Source organism: Pavona decussata, unplaced genomic scaffold, assembly GCF_977016875.1.
Source record: "Pavona decussata unplaced genomic scaffold, jaPavDecu1.1 SCAFFOLD_302, whole genome shotgun sequence".
NCBI lineage: Eukaryota > Metazoa > Cnidaria > Anthozoa > Scleractinia > Agariciidae > Pavona > Pavona decussata.
The window spans coordinates 677501-698452 of NW_028145698.1; the positions used below are offsets into that span (position 1 = coordinate 677501).

The window sequence follows — 20952 nt, forward strand, 5'->3', positions numbered from 1 at the left end:
ATACTACAGCTACTCAAGCAGCTATTGTTGATATCTCTGTTTTTGCTCAACTCCTGTTTTTTTTTACTTGGAGTTGGCTTGGAGCAAATCAGACTTCAAGGCCAAACAATCATTAATTTACCCACATTATTACGTCACATTTCCCGTAATAAAAATAATTTTTAAATGGTTTAGTGAATATTTTTCTATGAATTTCTTTTTTGAAGAAGTGGCCATCCACTGGATGGCTTGGCACCCTTCTGGCTAAACCCTTGGCACTAAATCATGAATGCATTGACACCTCACTTCATGAAGTAATTTGCTACTATACTGTACATGTGGGACTTCAATTTTGCACATAGAGCGGTTTCCATTTTGAGTGTCGAAAGTAATTTCGCGTTTGCTTTGGTTTTGCATTACTACGCTCTGTGATTGGTTAACAAAACTCGCGCCACTTTCTCAACCAATGGGAATCCAAACCAAAACCAATCGTGTTTTCGCGGCACGCGTTTTCCCGCGCTTGGCGCCAGTTACATGTATTTGCTTCGAATTCTGATTGGCTCGTTGTGTTGTTTACATCTGTTGCGATTGGCCAGAGTAATTACTTTGGTTTTGGTTTTACGACACTCAATTGGAAACCGCTCTATTTAACAATAATTATTATCCTGCGGAATTGCGTGGAATAACGCCTGATACTTAGGCGAATAGGCCATAGGCCGAGTGAGCTAAAATCAGGGGATATTCCGCAAAATTGAATAATATTAAAGACAAGATACTGTATCTTCAAGGAAAGTTGTGACTTGGAGAAATTTTTTTGTTATTTTTGTTTTAGTTGTTTGATGCCATAAAGCGAGGCGTGATTAACTCTCTTCAGCAGCCTCCTCCTGATATCGAGGCTCTCAGGGTTTATTTACTTCTTCCAGAGTGCTCTGTCTATCAAAAAGACGAACACTATGATGCCATTGTTGTTCCGTTCAGTGAAGCTATCTTGAAGCTATCGGCTGATGCTGGCAAAGTTTTAAGTGAGTTTCAGTGACCTTAAAGAGAATGTCCAATTAATTTTTCTCCGATATTTTACTGACACTATCTTGTAATTTCTCCACTTGGGTCCAAAGGAGTCCTTAACTCATTTAGTGGCTTTTAGAACTCCGGAGGTGAAAAAAGGTTTTGCAGCAAAGAATTTATGGGAAGCAAATGCACACTGCGTGCACAGAATGTACATTTATGCGGCAGTCATTATCAGTTGATTTACAAGTGTAACCTCTTGGGCCATCAGATTGAATGATATTTTAGAAAAGAAAGAGTCCAAAACAAACAATCCGAAGTTTGTTTTTGTTTGCTTACAAGGTTCCTTTCATGTGTAAGGTTTTTATTGTTTGTGTAACACTATCCTGTGTCTGACGCTATCCTTCTTCTAGGCCCAAGTTTTACTGTGTTGAAAATTTGTATTTGAAGAGTTTTTGTGCAGAAGGGTCATATGTTCCCTTTGTGGCCAAAAAATGCTCCAAACTTGGCGAGGTTTAATATGCACTGCAGATTTTGTGTGTTGAATTTGGTTCCATATTTGCGTTTTGCCAAAAAGCTGAATATCGAAGGATTTGATCACATAAAACTGCCACTAAATTAAAGGCAAAACTCCTAGCTAATTATCCTTGGCGCAAACAATACCACCGCACAAAATCCACAGTGAAATTAATGATTAACGATTGGTGATTTTCCTTGTAAAATGCTTATCGAAATCGATCCTTATTAAAATCCACAGTGCAGGCTAAAGTGGGGTAAGTTCGGAGTGTTTGTCTGACTTTTGGCCAAAAGAATGATAAATGCCCCTTTAGCGCAGAACCATTCAATTGTTCCAATGAAAGATCCTGCTTGTCTAAAGAGCATAGAAGAGTAAAGATTGAGAAAAGATCGAAAGCTTTTAAGGGATAGTGGGTTTGCACAAGTGACTGTATGTGGGGATAGGGGAGGAGTTACTGCAGGGCATAGCATATTATCTGCCATGTCCTCTTCCCCGAAAGGCAGGAGGCAAGTACACACCCTTACTTGAAACACAGAGTTACCAGCATGGGTAGCACCAATAAGGATGTGGGTTTCAAATAATTTTGATTAGAAAGAGAGCATGGAGTTTGATGGATTTTGGTTTGATATGGGTTATGTTTTGTGTACTGAACTGAAATAGGAGATAAATCTTTGTCGTTTTAAATGGAAAGTGGAGTCAGTGGTCGTAGTTTCCTGAGAAAGCCACCACATGTCCATTACCTGATGTCATTGATTTTCACATGGATTGTTTTTATTTTTTGTAGGACGCTGGTGGTCCAAATTACCTTCAACATATTTTTCTCATACAATGAAGGTTTGCAGTTCATGTTCTAAGTCTAAGAAACATCTCTTTTAGTCTCAATTGAAATAAAACTTATTTCATACTTTTGATTCCAGGCATCCCTTGAAATGGCCAAAATGTAGTTTTTATCAATTTTTCCAAGATACATAGAAAAGACTTGAAAAAATTGGTCAATCTTTTCAAGTTGCAATCCATTTCCATCCTAGTCATCCGCAGCCAAAGGTGAATGATTCTAGTTTCTGTGCACTAGTAGGGTAATTTTTTACAAAACTGAACCATTATTGTAACGTTTACATCCATACAAATATGTTTTTTTTTTTGCCTATTCAAAGTGACACTAAAAAATAGGTGACACTGCCCCTTTAATCTCGCAGCCACTAGACTTTACCATGGAGACCAACAGGAAAAATATCTTCTGTCCCGATAAGCTGCATGTACTAAGGTTGTGGTTTTTCATGTCTGTAATACTAATTGTTATATTTTTTTTCTGGGTGTTCGAAGATGTTTCAAGACTGTGTAAAGCACTTATTACATTTCCCCCCGCCAAAATTAAGAGACGAGGTAAGGTGTCAAAACAGTTTCTACAGTTACAACTTTGAAAAGGGCCATCAAAACATGGTAGTACCCTATTATAGGAAATTAACTCTCGTGTTAATTGAGGTGTTCGAAATTTGAAGGAAAAATTACTTCCCAATGAAGGAAATTAACGCAAAAGAGGTGGTAAAATTTCAAAACGAGGGAAATTAACACGACTTCCACAAAGAAACAGAATTTGTTGAGACTTCGGGAACAAATTTATTTTAACACTTAGTGTAAAAATCCGACGTGCAAACAATGTTCGTGGAACTGTTTCTGGACGTAAGGTTCAAGTGAAGGAACCTGGTCACTTCGAGTGTTCTTCACAGTGTGCATGATACCGGTGGATCTCTGATAAAATAATGCTTTTTCCTTTCCGAAGTGCATCGAGAATTTGGCGCAAAAACAATGGAAATTAAGGTCGCGGGAATTAACAGGCCACTTTATTAATGATGCAGAAATTAACTTCAACAAAAATTAACGCGAATTTTAAACAATCGCGTTAATTCCCAATAATAAGATATTTTGAACTTGGTCTAAGTACTCTTTGTTTTCATTTCATTTTAGGCTGTAAGACGACAAGCTGCCCTTGGCAATTGTTTAGGAGTCTTGGAGCAACTTCATGTGGTACGTTAATGTTTACAAAGAACATGAATTTCTCTCGGGCAATGCAATGCCATCAGTCATTGTTAGAGCTGTCTTTGACATACCGTTACCATACAGTGTTGCAGCAACGTCAACTGGTCAATGTCAACTGCAACAGGGTTGTTACTGGAATGGATACTCCAAATTAAGGTTGGACACCTTATGATATTTACACAACAGAAAGCTTACTTCAAACTATAAAAGTAGAGTACACCTCGAACCCGGGTAATTTACTTCATATTTCCTCTTCACATCCACTGGACCAAAGAGGGCCAGCTTACGAAAATGGTTATTTTTGACTTATTTCACATAGTTAGCCATGATAATTAATGACAACTAACCGTTTTTAAAGGAGTGCATAGGCCTAAATAGTGTAGATCACTGCTAAACTCCCCCAAACGGATCTTCTCTGGAGTTCTCTCTACGCGATTACGTATACTACATTATGTAAACACCATAGGGTGTCCAGCCTTGTTTTGTAGTATCCACTCTAGGAGCGACCCTGAAGCAGTCCTCGCCCGGATAATCATAATTTACATACACTGTACTTATAGAGTTTATAGGCAGTCAAACCTCCAGTAACAGGCACCTTCAGTTGTAGATGGAGGGCTCTTGCAATCTTGCCCTCATTTGACGTTCCATGAAAAGTTTTAGTCATCCCACTTAAAAATAATTGAAAATACCCCAAATATTTTAATAAAGGTTTTGCACGAGATATGCCTTTCGGATGCCACTTTCAATTTTTGTGAAAAATTTTGTACTTGCTCTGTACCAGCTTTAATGAAGGTGGGGTATGTCTACTTGCTACACATGACTGTGCATTGTTGGATGGGATAGTCCAAGTGTATGCATGCCTGCCAAGTTAGCCTTATTTTCTTCCTTGACTTTTAAGCTTGTAATAAAATGTATCCCTTTGAACTGGTGAAAATTTCGAGCAGCAGGATCTTAGCTCCATTCTTTCAGAAAGTGCCTCCTCAAAGCTACGACTTATCGTTCTGTCTTGCTACCCCAACAATGAACACTTCTGTGAAGGTCGTACACAATCACGCTTACGATCTTAAAGTGTTTCTGTCAATGTATCCCACCCATTAGGTGAATTCAGAGTCTGGTGATATTGTGCCATTCAATCAGTTTTACATTCCTGAGATTCAAGAGACCATTGACATCAGAGCCGACTACTTTAACTGGATTCAGAACCAGGTATAAACAATGTATGCATAGAGTTTGAAAGTTTGGATATGGTGGTTATTACTTGAGTGTGCTAGAAAATCAGGCCCTGGTTGTTCGAAAACCGATTAACGCTAATCCCTGATTCAAATCAATCAATCAACAACCTTTATTTGTTCATAAGATAAAAAGATACATATCTTATCTTACACTAAATCATATTTTTATGGTACAATAAATCATTTTAATCGTCTCGCTCATTAAAAACGTTTTAAAAGCTAATTTAATTTTAAGCTAGTGGTAAAGAAAAGTTTAAGTGAAAACTGATGAGGAACAGAAATCTGTTTGAAGAGTCTTCAGTGATAAGTAATGAACTCAAATCAAAGTTCACGTTAGCCAGGATTAGCTTAATCGGGCTTTGAACAGCTGGACACAGACTGGTATAAAATGAGATTAGTTTCTATACGAATTGAGGTGTTTGGTGTGAGAGGGGCACGTACTTTGAAATCTGAATCTGTTTTGGTATATAGATGCCACTGTTCCATCTGCTTACATGTATCCAGTCTAAAATGTCATCCAAGACCGCTACAACTTCCCCGGGGAACTGAACCAACACAAGCGACTCAGACAGTTGTTGAGTCAGACCAAAGCGCCATATTTGTTTTGAGGCTTTTTACTCATTCCATTAAGACATTCCGCAGTACTCTGGAGTCATACAGTTTCAGTTTTAGTTTCAGTTTATTTTTGCCATTATTTTTGCACATTGTTACAAGATAAATATATATTAAAATGTAAAAGATAAATAAATAACAAAAGAGAAAGAAACATATGGCGAGGATGCCCATATAGAAACCATTGGGGCTTATACGAGCTACAGGCTCCTCAAAAAAAAATTGCAACTTTGAAATCAGGATTTTAGGCATAGCTTATTCAATTTATCAATACATTTAGGTTAAAAAGCAAGTACACAATCAAACACACGCAGGCAGCAAAATAATAATAGTAATAATAATAATAATAATAATAATAATAATAATAATAATAATAATTAATATTTATATTGCGCGTTTTCTATAAAAATAATCAAATGCGCATTACAGACATTACAATAAAATCCAAAAGAAAAAAAAAAATAAGAAAAACCCGTTAACATTACAGTTGCTATGGAATAATAAAGACAAAAACTACAATATTTACAATTTTCTATAAGAGGGCAATATGCAATAAAACAGCACGTTCAAAACAGGAGTAGTCCATTTAGGGGAAATGATACAAGAGTGAGTTCTTTCTTAAGCCTGGTTTCCATATGATTACAAGCGATCCCATGGAAACAAACGTCTGTGAAATGTCAAACGCCGAAAGTTGGACTGTTTTGACCCCAAAAATGGTTCAAATCGCGACAACATCCGCTGAGGTAATACTGGGTACAATATGGCGGATAGTGCGAAAGAGAAGGCTAGAGGATATTATATTACGTTGCTGACGCCCCTAACAATGAAAGTTGTAAAAACAGTGGGAAAACGAAGTGAGTTAGAATGCACCAGTTTCCCTTATAGGAAGAAATCTTTGATCGTAAACAAAACTATTAACCCCAACATTACGTCACAAGAGGGAATGCTCGGGTCAAAATAGTCCAACTTTCGGCGCTTGTAAAATCGTCAATTTTCACCCCATGCAACTCAAACTTTAGACTCTTACATTTCACGTATTATATTTTAGAGCGGTTTTCATTTGAGTGTCGTAAAACCAAACCGAAGTAATTACTCTGGCCAATCACAACAGACGCAAACAACGCAATGAACCAATCAGAAATACATGTAACGGGCGTTAAGCGCGGGAAAACAAGTACGAACAAGGCGCGATTGGTTTTGGTTTTGCTTCTCATTGGTTGAGAAAATGGCGCGAGTTTTGCCAACCAATTGAAGAACACAGTAAAGCAAAACCAAAGCAAATGTGAATTACTTTTGATACTGAATAAAAAACCGCTCTATAACGGTGCAGAAGTAAATTTCGCTTCATATGCACTTTAACAGTTTCCCCAAGAACCCCCCCCCCCCCACCCTCCCTATCAATTTGCACACATTTTTTTTCACTTCCTTCTCGTTCTGTTTAGATTGTGACTAACCTCCAAGAATTACGGCGCCACCTTTATCATGTGGTAGGCCTTTTATTTTCAAAAAGCTCATTTGCTCGACTCCACTCACTTAAACTTTCTTACACCACAGAGTTCATTGATGTCACATAATTATGTAGCCTGCGTGGTAGGCGCCATAAGGGGTGAGGAAGGGAGGTGGGTTCATGAGGGTGGAGTGTCAGGCTCCATTCACACCAACAAAACATGTTTAATTAAACCAGGTTTAGCAAAATGAAAATTGGTAACAGAAAGCTGAACCATTGGCTTTGCCATAGGATTCAAGTAAACTTTAACTTATGCTTTCACTTGTGCTAAATCTGTGGTCGACAAAAATTCGAAAGCAGCTTTTATCAAGGAAACAATTTTAAACTGTGCTTAACTAAACCCTGTTTAAACCTTGGTGTGAATGGGGCATCAGACATTTTACCCTGACTCAAATCTCCCTTTTTTCTCCTTCCGACGTCTATGCCGGCTATGTCACATACTGATGCCTGCACAGCAAGTCATTGAAACAAAGATATGGACATAGCAGTTACAATAACAATTACAATTGATGCGGTCATGAATAGAGCGTGCCAGAATTTCAAGGCTTCAATGTGATCTGGCTTGTGTTCTTTACGTTACCAGTGCAATGCTTGACTATGCACGAGCTGTGATGAGCCTCTCGTCTGCTACTTAAGGTTACCGTATACCTTTAGAGGTGTCTCGCGTCCAAGCGATGTAGCGCGTCTGGTTTAAACTGTAGATACCTAAATCCGTACATCAAATTAAAGCTTATAGAGCTGGCTATCAAACTATACCAAGAATTTTGAAATAAAATGAATTGTCGAATTTTTAGCACTGTTTTCTCGAATCAGTTTTTTCACTTGAAGGAGCCACTTCAAAGAGCCAAAACTTCAAAGGGAATTTGTTCTTTTGCCTTGAAATTTGGACAGTAGCTAGTTTAACATATAAACAACAAAAACGTGTCTGCGAATTTTTTCTTTCGAAATATTTTTTTCTCCGAGAGTGATTTTTGTACGATCACTCCACATTTTTTTTCGAAAATGTTCTGTAACTTTTCACTGTGATTGAATATGGCAAAACGCAGACACATTTTTTTAGCGCTTTATTTCAAAATTCTTGGTATAGTTTGATAGCCAGCTTTTTAAGCTTCAATTTAATGTAGGGGCTTAGGTATCTACAATTTAAACCGGAGGCGCCACATCGCTTGGACACGAGACACCTCTAAAGGTATACGGTAACCTTAAGAAGACCATCACAACTTTTTAGGTGGAGAAGAATAGTTTTTCAAGTTCCATCATGCCAAGTGGTGTCACAATTGTATCAAGTTATATTCTTGAGTTACAATCATTCATTCCGTTATTCATTTGATGCTCATAGTCCACGTAATAATTTTTCATTGATATTTAACAATTAGACGGCGAGCTCGAGGTTTCTATCGGCTGTTCGCCCCGAGCCAACTATCAAAGGCGATAGAAACCGAGAGCGAGCCGTCTAATTGTTTTAGCATACCTCAGTGATCGATCTATGAAGCAAAAAAAATCTTTTTATTTCATAAATTGTGATATATTTGTGCAATGATGCATGCTAAATCGCGCGCGCTCTGACAAACTGCCGTCTATCGATCGATAGACGGCACCTGTGTAGCCAATCAGATTGCGCGTTACGCGATAGTCGGTCACTGAGGTATGCTAAATTTATTTAGGAGCAATAGGAACATTAAAGTCCTGGGGCTAGATTTACGAATCCCTCCCAGGTTAAGAGGTACCCTAACTATTGTTTCTTGACAATAGCCTATTGCTAGTCCAGCAATAGCGCTCAATTGTTAAGAGACAATAGTTATGATACATCTTAACTTGGTGTGCCTTCCGTTTGCCAGAACTGGCAGGCTAGACGGCCCAGTCTGTAAATCGAATGCGTCAGCTTGAAGTGATAGTGCTGCGAGATCTTGAAAAATGATCACTCCGAAAACGGTACCCGCTATTTTGAAGAAACTCGAAGGACTAGGATAAAACTTTCCTTCAGATTGGCAAGTTCTGTTTAGGAACTGACTGGTCGGGCTGGCCAGTGCTGTTCAGTGGAAAGCGCGCTTAGGAAGGCTTCGGGGATGTAGCCCCTGGAATTTTGAAGAATTTTGCTACTTACCACTAAAAGGAAATGCTTGTTTTGATTTTTGACATCTGACGCTTCACTGATGATATTAAACATATACAACTGCTCATAGCCGCCTTTGATATCTGGGACACTAATGTTCTGGTTTTTCAAAGCCCCTTTGCCATTGTCACATGCTCTTAATCGCAGATTATTTAGTTAAAACGTAGTTCTACATACTTTGTAAACTGCAGAAGCAGTGTTCTGGTTTCTGAGGTCAATACGGTCAATGTTTCAGACCTGTAGTTGTGCCACTTAGTACATATTGCGTGAGGGTTGGCAGGTGTAAAAGTTCAAAAGAAAGGTTTTCAATTGAGTGCCTCAAAAACAAGACCAGGTGTGCTATTTTGTCCGAGGGTAGCTTTTTTTCTGGGATATTTCAGGCACTCACTCTTGCTAATGATAACAGTCTTACACACCCAAACGACACAAAATACCTACATGAAATAGGCAATAAGTATGGAAAATTACGTTGAGCAAGTCTTCTTACAAGTAAGGCTATATTTTTTTCCAACCAATCACAGGCTACAGGAAAGCATAACTTAGGAAACCAAATGCGAAGAACTTGAATTTGACATTCAATTGAAAACTGCTGTAAGAAGTGAAGAAGACTAAAGTAGCTGTTATTGTCTTTTATAGCAAACGTTTTCATTCTGTCGATACCCATTCGTGTTTGATGCTGAGGCCAAGACGACCTTACTACAGACTGATGCTGTGATGCAAATGCAAGTGAGTTATTGGTTGTACTAAACCTTCTGCCGTATAATTTTCAACGTAAGCGCTCAAAATTCAGACGCTATAATCCTGCCAATTAAAAGCACCCACTACACTAAGTATTTAAAGTATTTTTTGAAGGAAACGTCACTGCCAAAAGTTATTTGTGAGTTGCTATGCGATTATGAGGTTTTCTATCCTAGCTTTCCCCGAATGTTTTCTAGTTTAAAATGTAGCTGCTTTGAAGACTGCAATGTTCCATTGACGTCTCTTACATGTGGCGATTAATGCGCAAAAACTGGCTTTTAGCAGTCCATCAATTATGTGCTCAAGATTATTTTCTGCCTAAGCTTGTTTTCGTTTCCCACTTAACTCCTATACGTTATAATGTACTCGTGCTTGCATGTGCTTGCGTCGTTTGTAAAAATCAGGGCTTATACCCCATTCAAATCAAGGCTTAAACACGTTTAAAAGCTGTTTAGTTAAACACAGTTTTAAATCGTTCATAAAATCTGCTTTCGGATTTTTGTCGACTACAGATTTAGCACAAAGAAAGAGTTTACTTGAATCCTATGTCAAAGCCAATGGTTCAGCTTTCTGTTACCAATTTTCTATCGTTAAATCTTGTTTAATTAAACTGGTTTTGTTGGTGTGAATGCGGCTTTCGACTAACTGATGCAAAAAGCGAACTTAAGCCTCTTTTGTTTCAAAGGGGAATAAATGTGGCTGGAGTTGATTATTTCCAGCATGTTTTGATGTTTAATCACTATAATCTTCCATGATTTTCTCTTCACGTTCTTAAGCAGCTGCATGGATATAAGCGAATATTTAACAATTATTCCATGAGCGCGCGTTGGATATGAGATGGTAAATAGCCAACGAGGCGCGAAGCGCCGAGTTGGCTATAACTAATCTCATATCCAACAAGCGCGAATGGAATAATTGTTTTATTAAATTCTCCGCGTTTGGACATTGCTGTTAAAGTTTACTGAATTTTTATATTTTAAGAAAAAATTTCTTTCAAATTTAAACGACCGGATGTTGAGGCAACCTCCGACCAAAGCGCGCGAAACCTAATGATCACATGACACGCGCAGCGCTTTGCAAACGGAGTTGAATGAAAAATCGAAAGCGAAGAAAATCGGACACAGTCGGACATCTAAAATTCAAGAAACGTTTAAATGTACGAATTATAACCTTTCTGAGACTAGCATTCAAGTGCTTTTGAAGTTCCAGCTCATCGAGAAGCGTAATAGTTGTGCACATTTGAGCAAATGTTCTGCTGTGTGGTGCCGAGCGAAGGAAGAGATCAGGGCAAGGACGGCTTTTTTCATGCTGAACTGAATTCCTCGCGGACGATTTAAAACACTTCAGGCAAGTCCAAGTTTACGAGGTACAGCCTCACTGAGACAAGCATTCAATGCAAGTTTTTAAACTTTCAGCTTATTTGAGAAGCGTAAGATCTGTGCTCATTAGTGCAAATGTTTCGCTGAGTGGTGCCGAGCGACGGAAACGAACATTATGGCCGCCGCTCGTACGGATTTCATAGATGAACCATCTCATCTGCATGGATATCTGTATTCAATTCAATTTTTATCCACACTCATTCGAAATACAATATATTTTTATGGTAAGAAAATAAACATGCAGAGCATGATATTTAAGTGATTTCACTTTCTAGGAAGAAGTGCGTAGTGGCCAAAGGAGCAAGGCTTTCGTGTTGGCCACTACCTCTGTGCAGTTCCAAAAAAAAAAAAATATGGGAGGAATAGAATTTATAAAACTGATTGTAGAGCTCTGCTAATTAAATTAGGCTTGGGAGAGGAAAATACATCAGTAAGGTAAAAAAGTGTTTACAGCAAGTACATAAGTATATGGCATTCATTAAATTAATATACATTATTCATGTTTGGCTGTCAAGTAGCAAAAGCTGGTATTTCTTCTTAAAAACATTTTTAGAAACAACATAGTAAGCACTCCTTTGTTTGAACGTATTCATTTTCCAGTCTGCTGTGGAAGAGGTGAATCGCCGTAATTTGCAGTCAATGATTTCACCAATGCCAATAGACCCTGTCAACCCGATACTGATGATTGTGGTGAAGAGAGAGAGTATTGTGGAACACACACTCACTCAGATTATGAAGTGTGGACCTTATGACTTGAAAAAGCCTCTCAAGGTAATGTGGAACAAACAATTAAGCAATAGGCCATTTCCGAGTTCCTGTGAAACTCACTATACAAAGCGAGGCTAAGTGCAAAACTTTTCATATGAAAATTAGTTTTGTTTGCATATGAATCAAAACTAATTTTCATAACAAAAAACTTTGCACTTAGCCTCTCTTTCATAATGAGGTTCAAAGCAACTCGGAACTGGTTTATTTACCCTTCTGTTATGAAACACGCGATGAAGTGACAAGAGTATAGTTTATGAAGAAGGTGTTTAGCGAGTTCTTTTAAACTTTGGCTTTTTAAAATTATTTTGTAATGTATTTTCATTTAATGCTGATGTCAACTGGCTGCCTGGCTCCGCTAGCCCCTATGGTTATTCCAGGCAGCCAGTACTCTAATTCTATTTCAAAAATTTTGGCAATAAACGTCACATAAGGTAAGAGTACAAATAAAGATTATTGTTAAAGATTGTTGTGGTTGTTAAAGCTGAACGTGGTACAACGGAGTCGCACCAATATGTCAATATAACGAACGAGAATGAGAAGAGCTTTTAGTGACTTTTTCTTTTCTTTTTTTTTTTTGGAGGGGGGGGGGGGGGGCAGGGGGGTTGTATATTGTAGGTTATTGGTCTTTTTCATGTTTTGTTATTAAAATTCTAAAACGTGAACTACCACCGCTACAAAGCTCCTCTTTTGACTTATTCAAACCATTAATGCGGCAATCTTCAAGGATAAATTTTATGTTATTTACCTACCGCTTAACTCCTCTGTTTCTGAATCTTGCACATGCAAGCAAACTCACTTTATCATTTTTGCGAAAACCAAGGAAACTCAATAAAGGAATGCACTTAAAAGACCCTGCTGTTCCCAAAGCCAGCGGCGAAGTTTGGGTATTTTTTGGAAAAGAGAAAATTTCTAGATCAAAACGGTTTATTGCATTGTGTTTTGCAGGTAGTGTTTCTTGGTGAAGAAGGTGTCGATGCTGGTGGTGTTAGAAAGGTAAAACTCTTTCAGTCTTTCCTGCTCTGTGATTCACAAGTAAATTTATTTACTTTTTAGTAAACTAAAAGCTATGGTTCTGATTACATAAAAGGAAAACAGATGCTCATCAGGGAGATTACTAAGCTTAAAAAAGCTTTAAGTTCCAAAGGAGTTTTTTGTGTGTCATTTTAGTTTCGCTCATGGCCCAAAATTTGACATCTTAGAATTCTCTGTCCCGTACACTGCAGTTGTCAGGGGTATTCAGAGCGATGTAAACCGTGGACTTTTACAAGGAAAAAATTTCAAATACGAGGCACCAAATCTGAAAAATGTTGGCCTAAAATCATTGACATTGGCTGCAAGCGGTCTCGGTGGAGAGCTTTATTCCTCACTCTCACTGTGTGATTCAAAACGGACGAAACTTTGTGGGGCTTTACCCTTCCATTTGTGGTGTGAATATGAACCCGTGTTTCTCCGTGGGGAACAACAGTATATACCACTGAAAACAGATTGTGATGGTAGCCACATAACAATTTGTTGTGATGTCTGTGATTCCTGTCCATATCAAAACATCTTTGATTAGCTCTGTTGGTAGAGCACCAGATTGCACCGCAAGAGATCAGCGGCCCAGGCAGAGCTTAACAACCAACGAGACTTACCAAATAACTGCTAAGATATCAACACTTTGTCAGTTGATGTGATTGTGTCTTTTGGGGCGGGCGTTACTGTTCACGTAGAGCATTAACCAGGTACAATATTACAACGTGTCAACACTTATTAATTTCATGTCTTTTTTTTTCTAAATGATCGTGACGTCTTTAGGAATTCTTCTTGCTGCTCCTGACTGAGATCTTGGATCCTAAATATGGCATGTTTACATACATTGAGGAATCAAACACTATCTGGTTTAATGACCTGGTAAGACGAGATCAGGCGCTAGCCTCATGTGGCAAAACTGTCTACAGCGTTATTGCGTCCAGTATTATAGAGATACGTTTACGGTGAACGGCGGAAATAACCACGTGAAAATGTTACTCTACATTTGCCCCTCGCTGTTCAGTTTCTTAGTAAAATCGAGTAGTTTTGCGTTAGCATCAAAGGCCAGAATTATTTTGCACTATTCTCATCTATGTAGTCATTTTTTCAAGACAACATAAACGCAAATCTCACGTTTGTTGTTTGCCGTAAACACGTTTCTAAATATCTCCATTATTTAGTGATCAAAACATCACAGTACACTGTAAGTGAAACGATTGCCAAAGATAAACTGATTTTACACATTCTTTGGTACAAGAAGAAACACTTTACATGTCGATACCATTAAGGAGGGTTTGTATGTTGGTGGTATTGGACTATATGGCAAAACTATCTGCAGCTTAATTGCGTCCTGCAATATTAAGTGATCAAAACATCACAATAAGTAGAATGATTGCCAAAGATAAACTGACTTGATACATTCTATGATAAAAGAAGAAACCTGTCGAGACCATTGAGGAAGGGTTTCCATGTTAGTGGTATTGGGCTTGTCTCATATGGCAAACTGTTTGCAATATAATTGCATCCTGCAATATTGAGTGATCAAAACATCACAACAAGTAGAATGATTGCCAAAGATAAACTGACTTGATACATTTTGTGATAATAGAAGAAACAGTCATGTCGAGACCATTAAAGAGAGTTTACATGTTGGTTGTATTGGGATAGTCTTATACGGCAAAACTGTCAGAAGCATAATTGCATCCTGCAATGTTAAGTGATCAAAACATCACAATAAGTAGAATGATTGCCACAGATAAACTAACTTGATGCATTGTTTGATACTAGAAGAAACATGGCGAGAGGGTTTACATGTTGGTGGGATTGGACTAGTCATATGGCAAAATTGTCTGAAGCATAATTGCATCCTGCAATATTAAGTGATGAAAACATCACAATAAGTAGAATGATTGCGAAAGACAAACTAACTGGATGCATGGTTTGGTACTAGAGGAAACATGTCGAGACCATTAATGATTGGTTGCCATGTTGGTTGTATTGGGTGCTCAAAGGTCAAGGCTCAGTTGAAATACTGGGCTACTCCTACCATACAAAACTCAGTTGCTTTCAGTACCAATAATGGCACGACCTAATGAAGGAAAATGCTGTTCACTTTCACTTGAAGATTACACTTCAAGATTTTGTCCACAGGCTCAAAACGTGAAGACCACCTTGTGCAGCATAATGTACCGCACAACATGAAAGTGTTGCTAACTAGCTTCATTTGAAAGTTCAAACTATAAGAGTTGCATCCACAGACGCAAAAGATAGAACCTCATTTCACGTTTCAAGGTTTAACTCTAAGGGAAAAACTGAACTATGTGAACTGTCATATTCTGTTCTTTGTTTTTATAGTCTTTTGAAGAGAATCCGATGTTCTTGTTAATCGGTGTTATTTGTGGTCTTGCCATCTACAACTCAACCATCATTGATCTGCGATTTCCACCTGTTCTTTACAAGAAACTTTTAAGAAGGTAAGTACTAAGCCAGGAAAAACCAGAGGCGCTTTCCGGTTAGCCAAAATGTTCAGTTGGAAATTCCTGAAACTTTCCGTGTCAAGTGGAAGAGCGTTTTTCTATTCGTTACCAACTTGCAATCTCATTGGAAGATAAAAAAGATAAACTTGCTTGTTGGGACAGTGATGGCGCAAGAAGACAACAAATTGCAAGTGGAAATTTTGTGCAAATGGAACGGTAATTTCCGTTCTGACCAGGTAAAACGGAAAAAAGCGGAGTGCCTCCAAAGCGCGTCCATTTGTTGCGGGAAATCTCATTTCATTCAGAACATTTTGGCTAAATTGAAAGCAACCCGGGGACCAAACAAAAGCTGGCATGCGAAGAAATCTAGCGAAGGAAAAAAGGAAATACCCTTACCTGTTGAGAGGGCTCCACCTTTTTTGCTTTGTTCCCCACCAAGTGTGAAAATCTGGTTGATTATTCAAACAAATTATAGACAATATTGTTTTATTTCAGGAAGCCAACTCTTGATGACTTCAGAGGTTTCAAACCTTCGGTGGCCAGGTATTTAAGTATCTTCAGGCTTATCGTTAGGAGGCACTGCTACTTTAATTTTAATTTGGTTTTGGGTTTGTAAGTATACGCGAATGGCTTTACGTAACTATGGATTTTTATAGATTTAGTTGAGAAGAGCCAAGTGTAAATTCCCAGAAGTGGGGGTTCACCAAGTTTGACTGTGAAACGTATGAGCAGTGCCGTGCTTATGGCACACTAATTCCTGATGGAGTGCGTGCAAAGTACGTCTCAAATCATGGCCCATTTCCGCCTGGTAGAAACAGCATACTGTATAAACTCAGTGCAATCACATGTGAAAAAAAGAAATTAATAAAACTCGAAAGACTACTTAACTTTGGATGACAATTGCAACTTGAGCTACCTATTTGAATGTTTTGTCTCATTCTCACTGACGAGCCAGTTGTGAAGGCTATGCAGTCTTCTTGGCTTTTAAGTTGGCTGTCCCAATGCATTAGTTTTCCTGCAAAATGTTTAGGAATCACATTTTCACAAAGTTAAAAAAATGTTAACCAACTTCTTTATATTCAACAGAAATCTTCAATACTTGCTTGATTATCCCGATGATGGTGACATTGCGGACACGTTTGGGCTCAATTTTCAGGCAAGTTTTACCACCGCTGTTGCATGGAAAACACTTGAAAGACACTTTGGCATCATCATGATTCCAAAACAATTCTTAAAACGACTTTCTTTATCAGTACTCCTGTTCTTCGCGTGTCGTTCTTCTGATGTAAAATTTGAGTGACCAAGGTCTATTCCATCGTTTTGGGTTAATGTATGTTCAATTACGTAATAAACAATTGATTGTGCTGTTGCTATTTCACGTTATTTTTAGATTGTTCGTGATAAATACGGGGAACTGGAGTATGTGGATTTGATTCCAGACGGTGGCAACACTCAAGTTAAGGCCGATAACAGGTATTTTCTCTGGCTGTAAAGTACCCTGTACCTGCTAAAAGTTTTGTGGACTTGTCGCGTTCATAACTATATTACTGGACGTAATCAGGGGAGAGGGCAGTTATGAATTTTGAGCGAGTGAGACTAAGTACCTATTTGGTTGAAGACAATCATGGAGGCCGTGAATTTGTATTTCAAAGAGAAGGAATATTTGAAATATTTCTTCGTTTCAGTATTTAATGAGCTGATTTTTCCAGCTTTTAAACGGGGACTTAGTGAATGCGAGATATTGTGGATGCCAAATCCTCTTTAAACTCACATGCCGAGCTTCCAGAGCTCGGAGAAAAATACCTTGTCAGTTGGCCACACATCACACATTGCAACTCGACAAGAAAATAGATGTATCTCTTAGTAGAGTAAGACTTTATTAGTTTTGGCGACTCGAGAAGAAGCAAGAAGATCCCACTATTTTGAGCGCAGTCTGTTGAACAATTCTGGGTACGTGAATAAGTTGGTGTTTATGCTCTATACCAAAAGAAATGTGTCTGTCCAATTCCAATATCTTGAAGCCAAGTGGATTGGATTTGCGCATTTGTGGGTTGTGCGTATACCGTTAATGTTGAATAAAAGTTGTCAAGCTGATGAGGAGTGCAGATGAACGTGACAGTTTTTTTTCCCGGATTTTGTTACTATGACTGGTTAGGCCTGGCCTAAATGTTTCTCTTCATATTGAACATAGAGTTGAAAGAAATGTTTAGTCTTTTACACCTCTGGGAAGGGATCTTTTGCTTGATGGAATTTGCCCGAATACTCCAGTCAGTTGTAATATGTTTCCTTTTGTCCAGGGTTCAGTCCAGTGTGAAACTGATCTATTGTCGTGTTTGTTTTTTATGTGCGTTTTTCCCTTACTTTCTTAGAGAACAATATGTTGATGTATATATTGATTACTACTTGAACAAGTCAGTAGAAAAACAGTTCCAAGCTTTTGCCACAGGATTTCACCGTGTGTGTGGTGGGAAGGTGTTGGTAAGTCATTATTTTGCTTTATTGAATGACAAGTGTCTTGTGTAGGCACGGTGGTCAAGTGCTCAATGCATCAGATGTTTCACAGCAACTAGGGCAGGTCTGGTTTCTCGAACATGTTGGTTTCTTACACCCCGACAAAATGCTTTGCCATTGTTGGGCAATATATTATTGTCCAACATATCAGAACCTTTAACACTACATGTTGAATGATATTGGGCTAGGATTTCTTGTTGGATGGATCTTTTTTCAACGATCGGGTTAGACCCAACAGTGTTAGAACAAATGATAGTGAATATAATTATACAATATCACATATTTGAAGCGTGCAGTACAATCGAAAGATTTGGAAGGCCATAGCAGTTATGTACGCAACTAAACAGCTGCAAAAAGAAAGCCTGAAAGAAAGATCAGAATGGGATTCTAGCCCATGATCGCTATAATCCTGGTGCAGTGCTCCACCAGGTGGCTGGTCATGTTATTGCAAACCCATCGAGAAAGATAGTAAATAATTTATGTGAAATATCATGTTTTTCTTGCGGGTTGGGCTTGTGAAAGAGGAGCCAAGAAATGAAGTTCTCACCTACTGAATGGGGCGTTGGGTACGAGTCAGGGTATTAGATATCACATTCGGCCATGCGATTCAGTTTTTGTTTTCTTTCCATAAGAAGCAACAGCTTTCCCACCCTCCCAGCCCCATGCCCATCTGTCAGTGAGTCTGTAATCTTTGTGGAGTTGTTGAGTTGTCAATATAAATGCTGTTGCATTCTTGTGTGGCAGACAAATGGCATTCAGTGTGTGAGAAATATATTCAAACTGTGGATGGGAGATTTAAAGATGTGGAAGACCATCGCAGTCATACAAATGGCCTGAAAAATACTTTCTATTGCTAAGTAGAGAATCCTTGCTTTGGACGATGTTTCTGAAGGTGAAGTCGTACAGCAGAATAAACGTCTACGAGAAAACATCCAAATGTACCACGTAATGTCCACATTTCTCATGTTGTTGTGGAGTTTTTAATGCCTACTTTTCCACACACGTATGCAAGAAAACCCCTGATAGTCAGGTTGACAATAATGTGTTGCTTTTCGACAGGAATTCTTTCATCCAGAGGAACTCATGCAGATGGTGGTGGGATGTCAAGACTATGATTTTAGAGAACTTGAGAAGGTGAGAGACATGGAATGGATGCCCGGTTTCAACAACACATTAGACCAGCCGTGCATATCTTGCAGAGTTGGAGGGCTGGCATAAAGATATCAGCACTTGCCCCTGACCATGGTGGGCGTGTTTGTTACATGTAGTTTTGCGCCCTATCCTTTGGGAGAAATCTGGGTTTCCTTCCTCAAAAATCAACTTTTTCAAAACTTTTCTCGATCCTAGATTAAACGTTCGCCATATGTGATGTGCCTGTTCTCTCTAAAGCTTATTATTCATTGACTGATTGTTTAGTTGATCGTTTACTGCCCTATGTTGTCTTTTTGTAGATCTCAGGTCTGAAAGTCGGTAGTCGGCCAAGCCTCTTTTGTCATATTGCTTAGTTAGACAATAAATTTTACGCCACATTCCCTCTCCACACCTTTGTGACAGGTGTACATCAGCATCATTCTGCTGAGGGTTACCCTGCAATGGACTAGTGTCACACCCAACGGGAAAGGCAATACCCCTAGTAGCTTCATGCTGCAGAAACTCTCACTAGATTAAGCTACATGTAGCTGTGTGTGCTAGATGTGGCTGGCATGTGACTACTACCTTTCCTATGTAGACGTGTCATGCAAGAGTTCAAATTCGTTGCAAATTACTACAAACTATCGCAGTATTACTGATAATTTGTCATGTGGATCATTTCACTTGTAGTTTGCTAAAGAAGATCTTGAACGCGTTTTGCAGGTTGCTGAGTACAAAGGCGAATACTATGCACGCCATCCTGTCATCAGAAATTTCTGGGAAGTGTTTTATGAATTTCCCATGAACATGAAGAAAAAATTCCTCGGTATGTTAGTAATATGTGATGCTACAGTGAAGCTACATTTTTGTCATCACACACTTCTGGAAAGTGTTCTTTGAATTTACCTTAGACATGAAGAAAAATTAATCAACATATTAGTAGTATGTGATGGTACGGTGAAGGCACATTTTTGTCATCACACTTTTATGAGAAGTGCTTTTTAAATTTCCCATAGACATATAAAAGAAAAATGTCGGGTATGTTAGTAGTATGTGATTGTACAGTGAAACCACATTTTTGACGTCACACTTTTATGAGAAGTGCTTTTTAAATTTCCCAGAGACATAAAGAAAAATGTTCGGTATGTTAGTGGTATGTGATAGTACAGTGTAGCCACGTTTTTGCCATCACACTTTTATGAGAAGTGACATAAAGAGAAATGCTGGATATGTTAGTAGTATGTGATAGTGCAGCGAAGCCACATTTTTGTCCTCGCACTTTTTTGTTTGGCTTGAAGCCCTAGGGTATTTCGCTTAAAGTGTAGTCATCTGCTATGTCCGTTTTTCCCCTTAGAGGCTTCTCAGCTTTTATTGCGACTGAATGCTACATGTACAACGTCTTTTGTATGGTCACTGTTATTGCTTTTCTTAGTGGTATTTTCAGTAATAACATCACTTTTACATCCATTACGGAAATAATGAGTAATCACGTTGTGAGGTAAATGCGACCACATACGTACGCTCGGAGAATCGATTCTTTAATGACTTTTTACGATCTACAATGTCACACTTAATGTCGCTTTAAAGGACCTAGCAGAAACCACTAGTCAAACTTTTGTCTACATTTTCAGCATTTTTAACCGGAAGTGACCGAGTGCCAATACTGGGAATGAAGTCCATGAAGGTACTACCTAATAAATTTTTTGTTTTTTGTAGTAATTGTATCGTGACAAGTACGAGAATCACCACGAGTACGGTCCACTTTGCGTGGTTTAGATAAGAGCTTGTCAGACCAATCTTGTTCCTTGGGTATCCTTATCTGCGGTCAAAGGACGGGAAGGAGCGAGAGTTCTGGGGATGTGACTGATTTGAAATTTGAAAGTACTGAATCTCGTACTCTGCTCTGAAGGTCACTTATGATTATGCCCATGCGCG

At 38.6% G+C, this 20952-nt stretch overlaps 1 protein-coding gene across 2 annotated transcripts in view; it reads left to right on the top strand.

Moving 5' to 3' along the window:
- The window catches only part of LOC146454378 (putative E3 ubiquitin-protein ligase HERC4), a 40062-nt gene that overhangs the window by 17329 nt on the left and 1781 nt on the right, over positions 1-20952 (top strand). The window contains exons 13-30 of one of the 2 annotated variants that reach the window (XM_085095449.1): positions 812-1001; positions 2286-2335; positions 2825-2884; positions 3467-3526; positions 4637-4744; positions 6825-6869; positions 9639-9728; positions 11720-11890; positions 12833-12880; positions 13685-13780; positions 15254-15372; positions 15871-15918; positions 16462-16531; positions 16766-16848; positions 17745-17853; positions 18946-19020; positions 19741-19843; positions 20649-20701. In XM_085095449.1, the coding sequence (XP_084951575.1) occupies positions 812-1001; positions 2286-2335; positions 2825-2884; positions 3467-3526; positions 4637-4744; positions 6825-6869; positions 9639-9728; positions 11720-11890; positions 12833-12880; positions 13685-13780; positions 15254-15372; positions 15871-15918; positions 16462-16531; positions 16766-16848; positions 17745-17853; positions 18946-19020; positions 19741-19843; positions 20649-20701 (1578 nt within the window). The remainder of the gene's footprint in view (positions 1-811; positions 1002-2285; positions 2336-2824; positions 2885-3466; positions 3527-4636; positions 4745-6824; positions 6870-9638; positions 9729-11719; positions 11891-12832; positions 12881-13684; positions 13781-15253; positions 15373-15870; positions 15919-16461; positions 16532-16765; positions 16849-17744; positions 17854-18945; positions 19021-19740; positions 19844-20648; positions 20702-20952) is intronic. The other variant, XM_085095450.1, reaches the window with a different exon arrangement.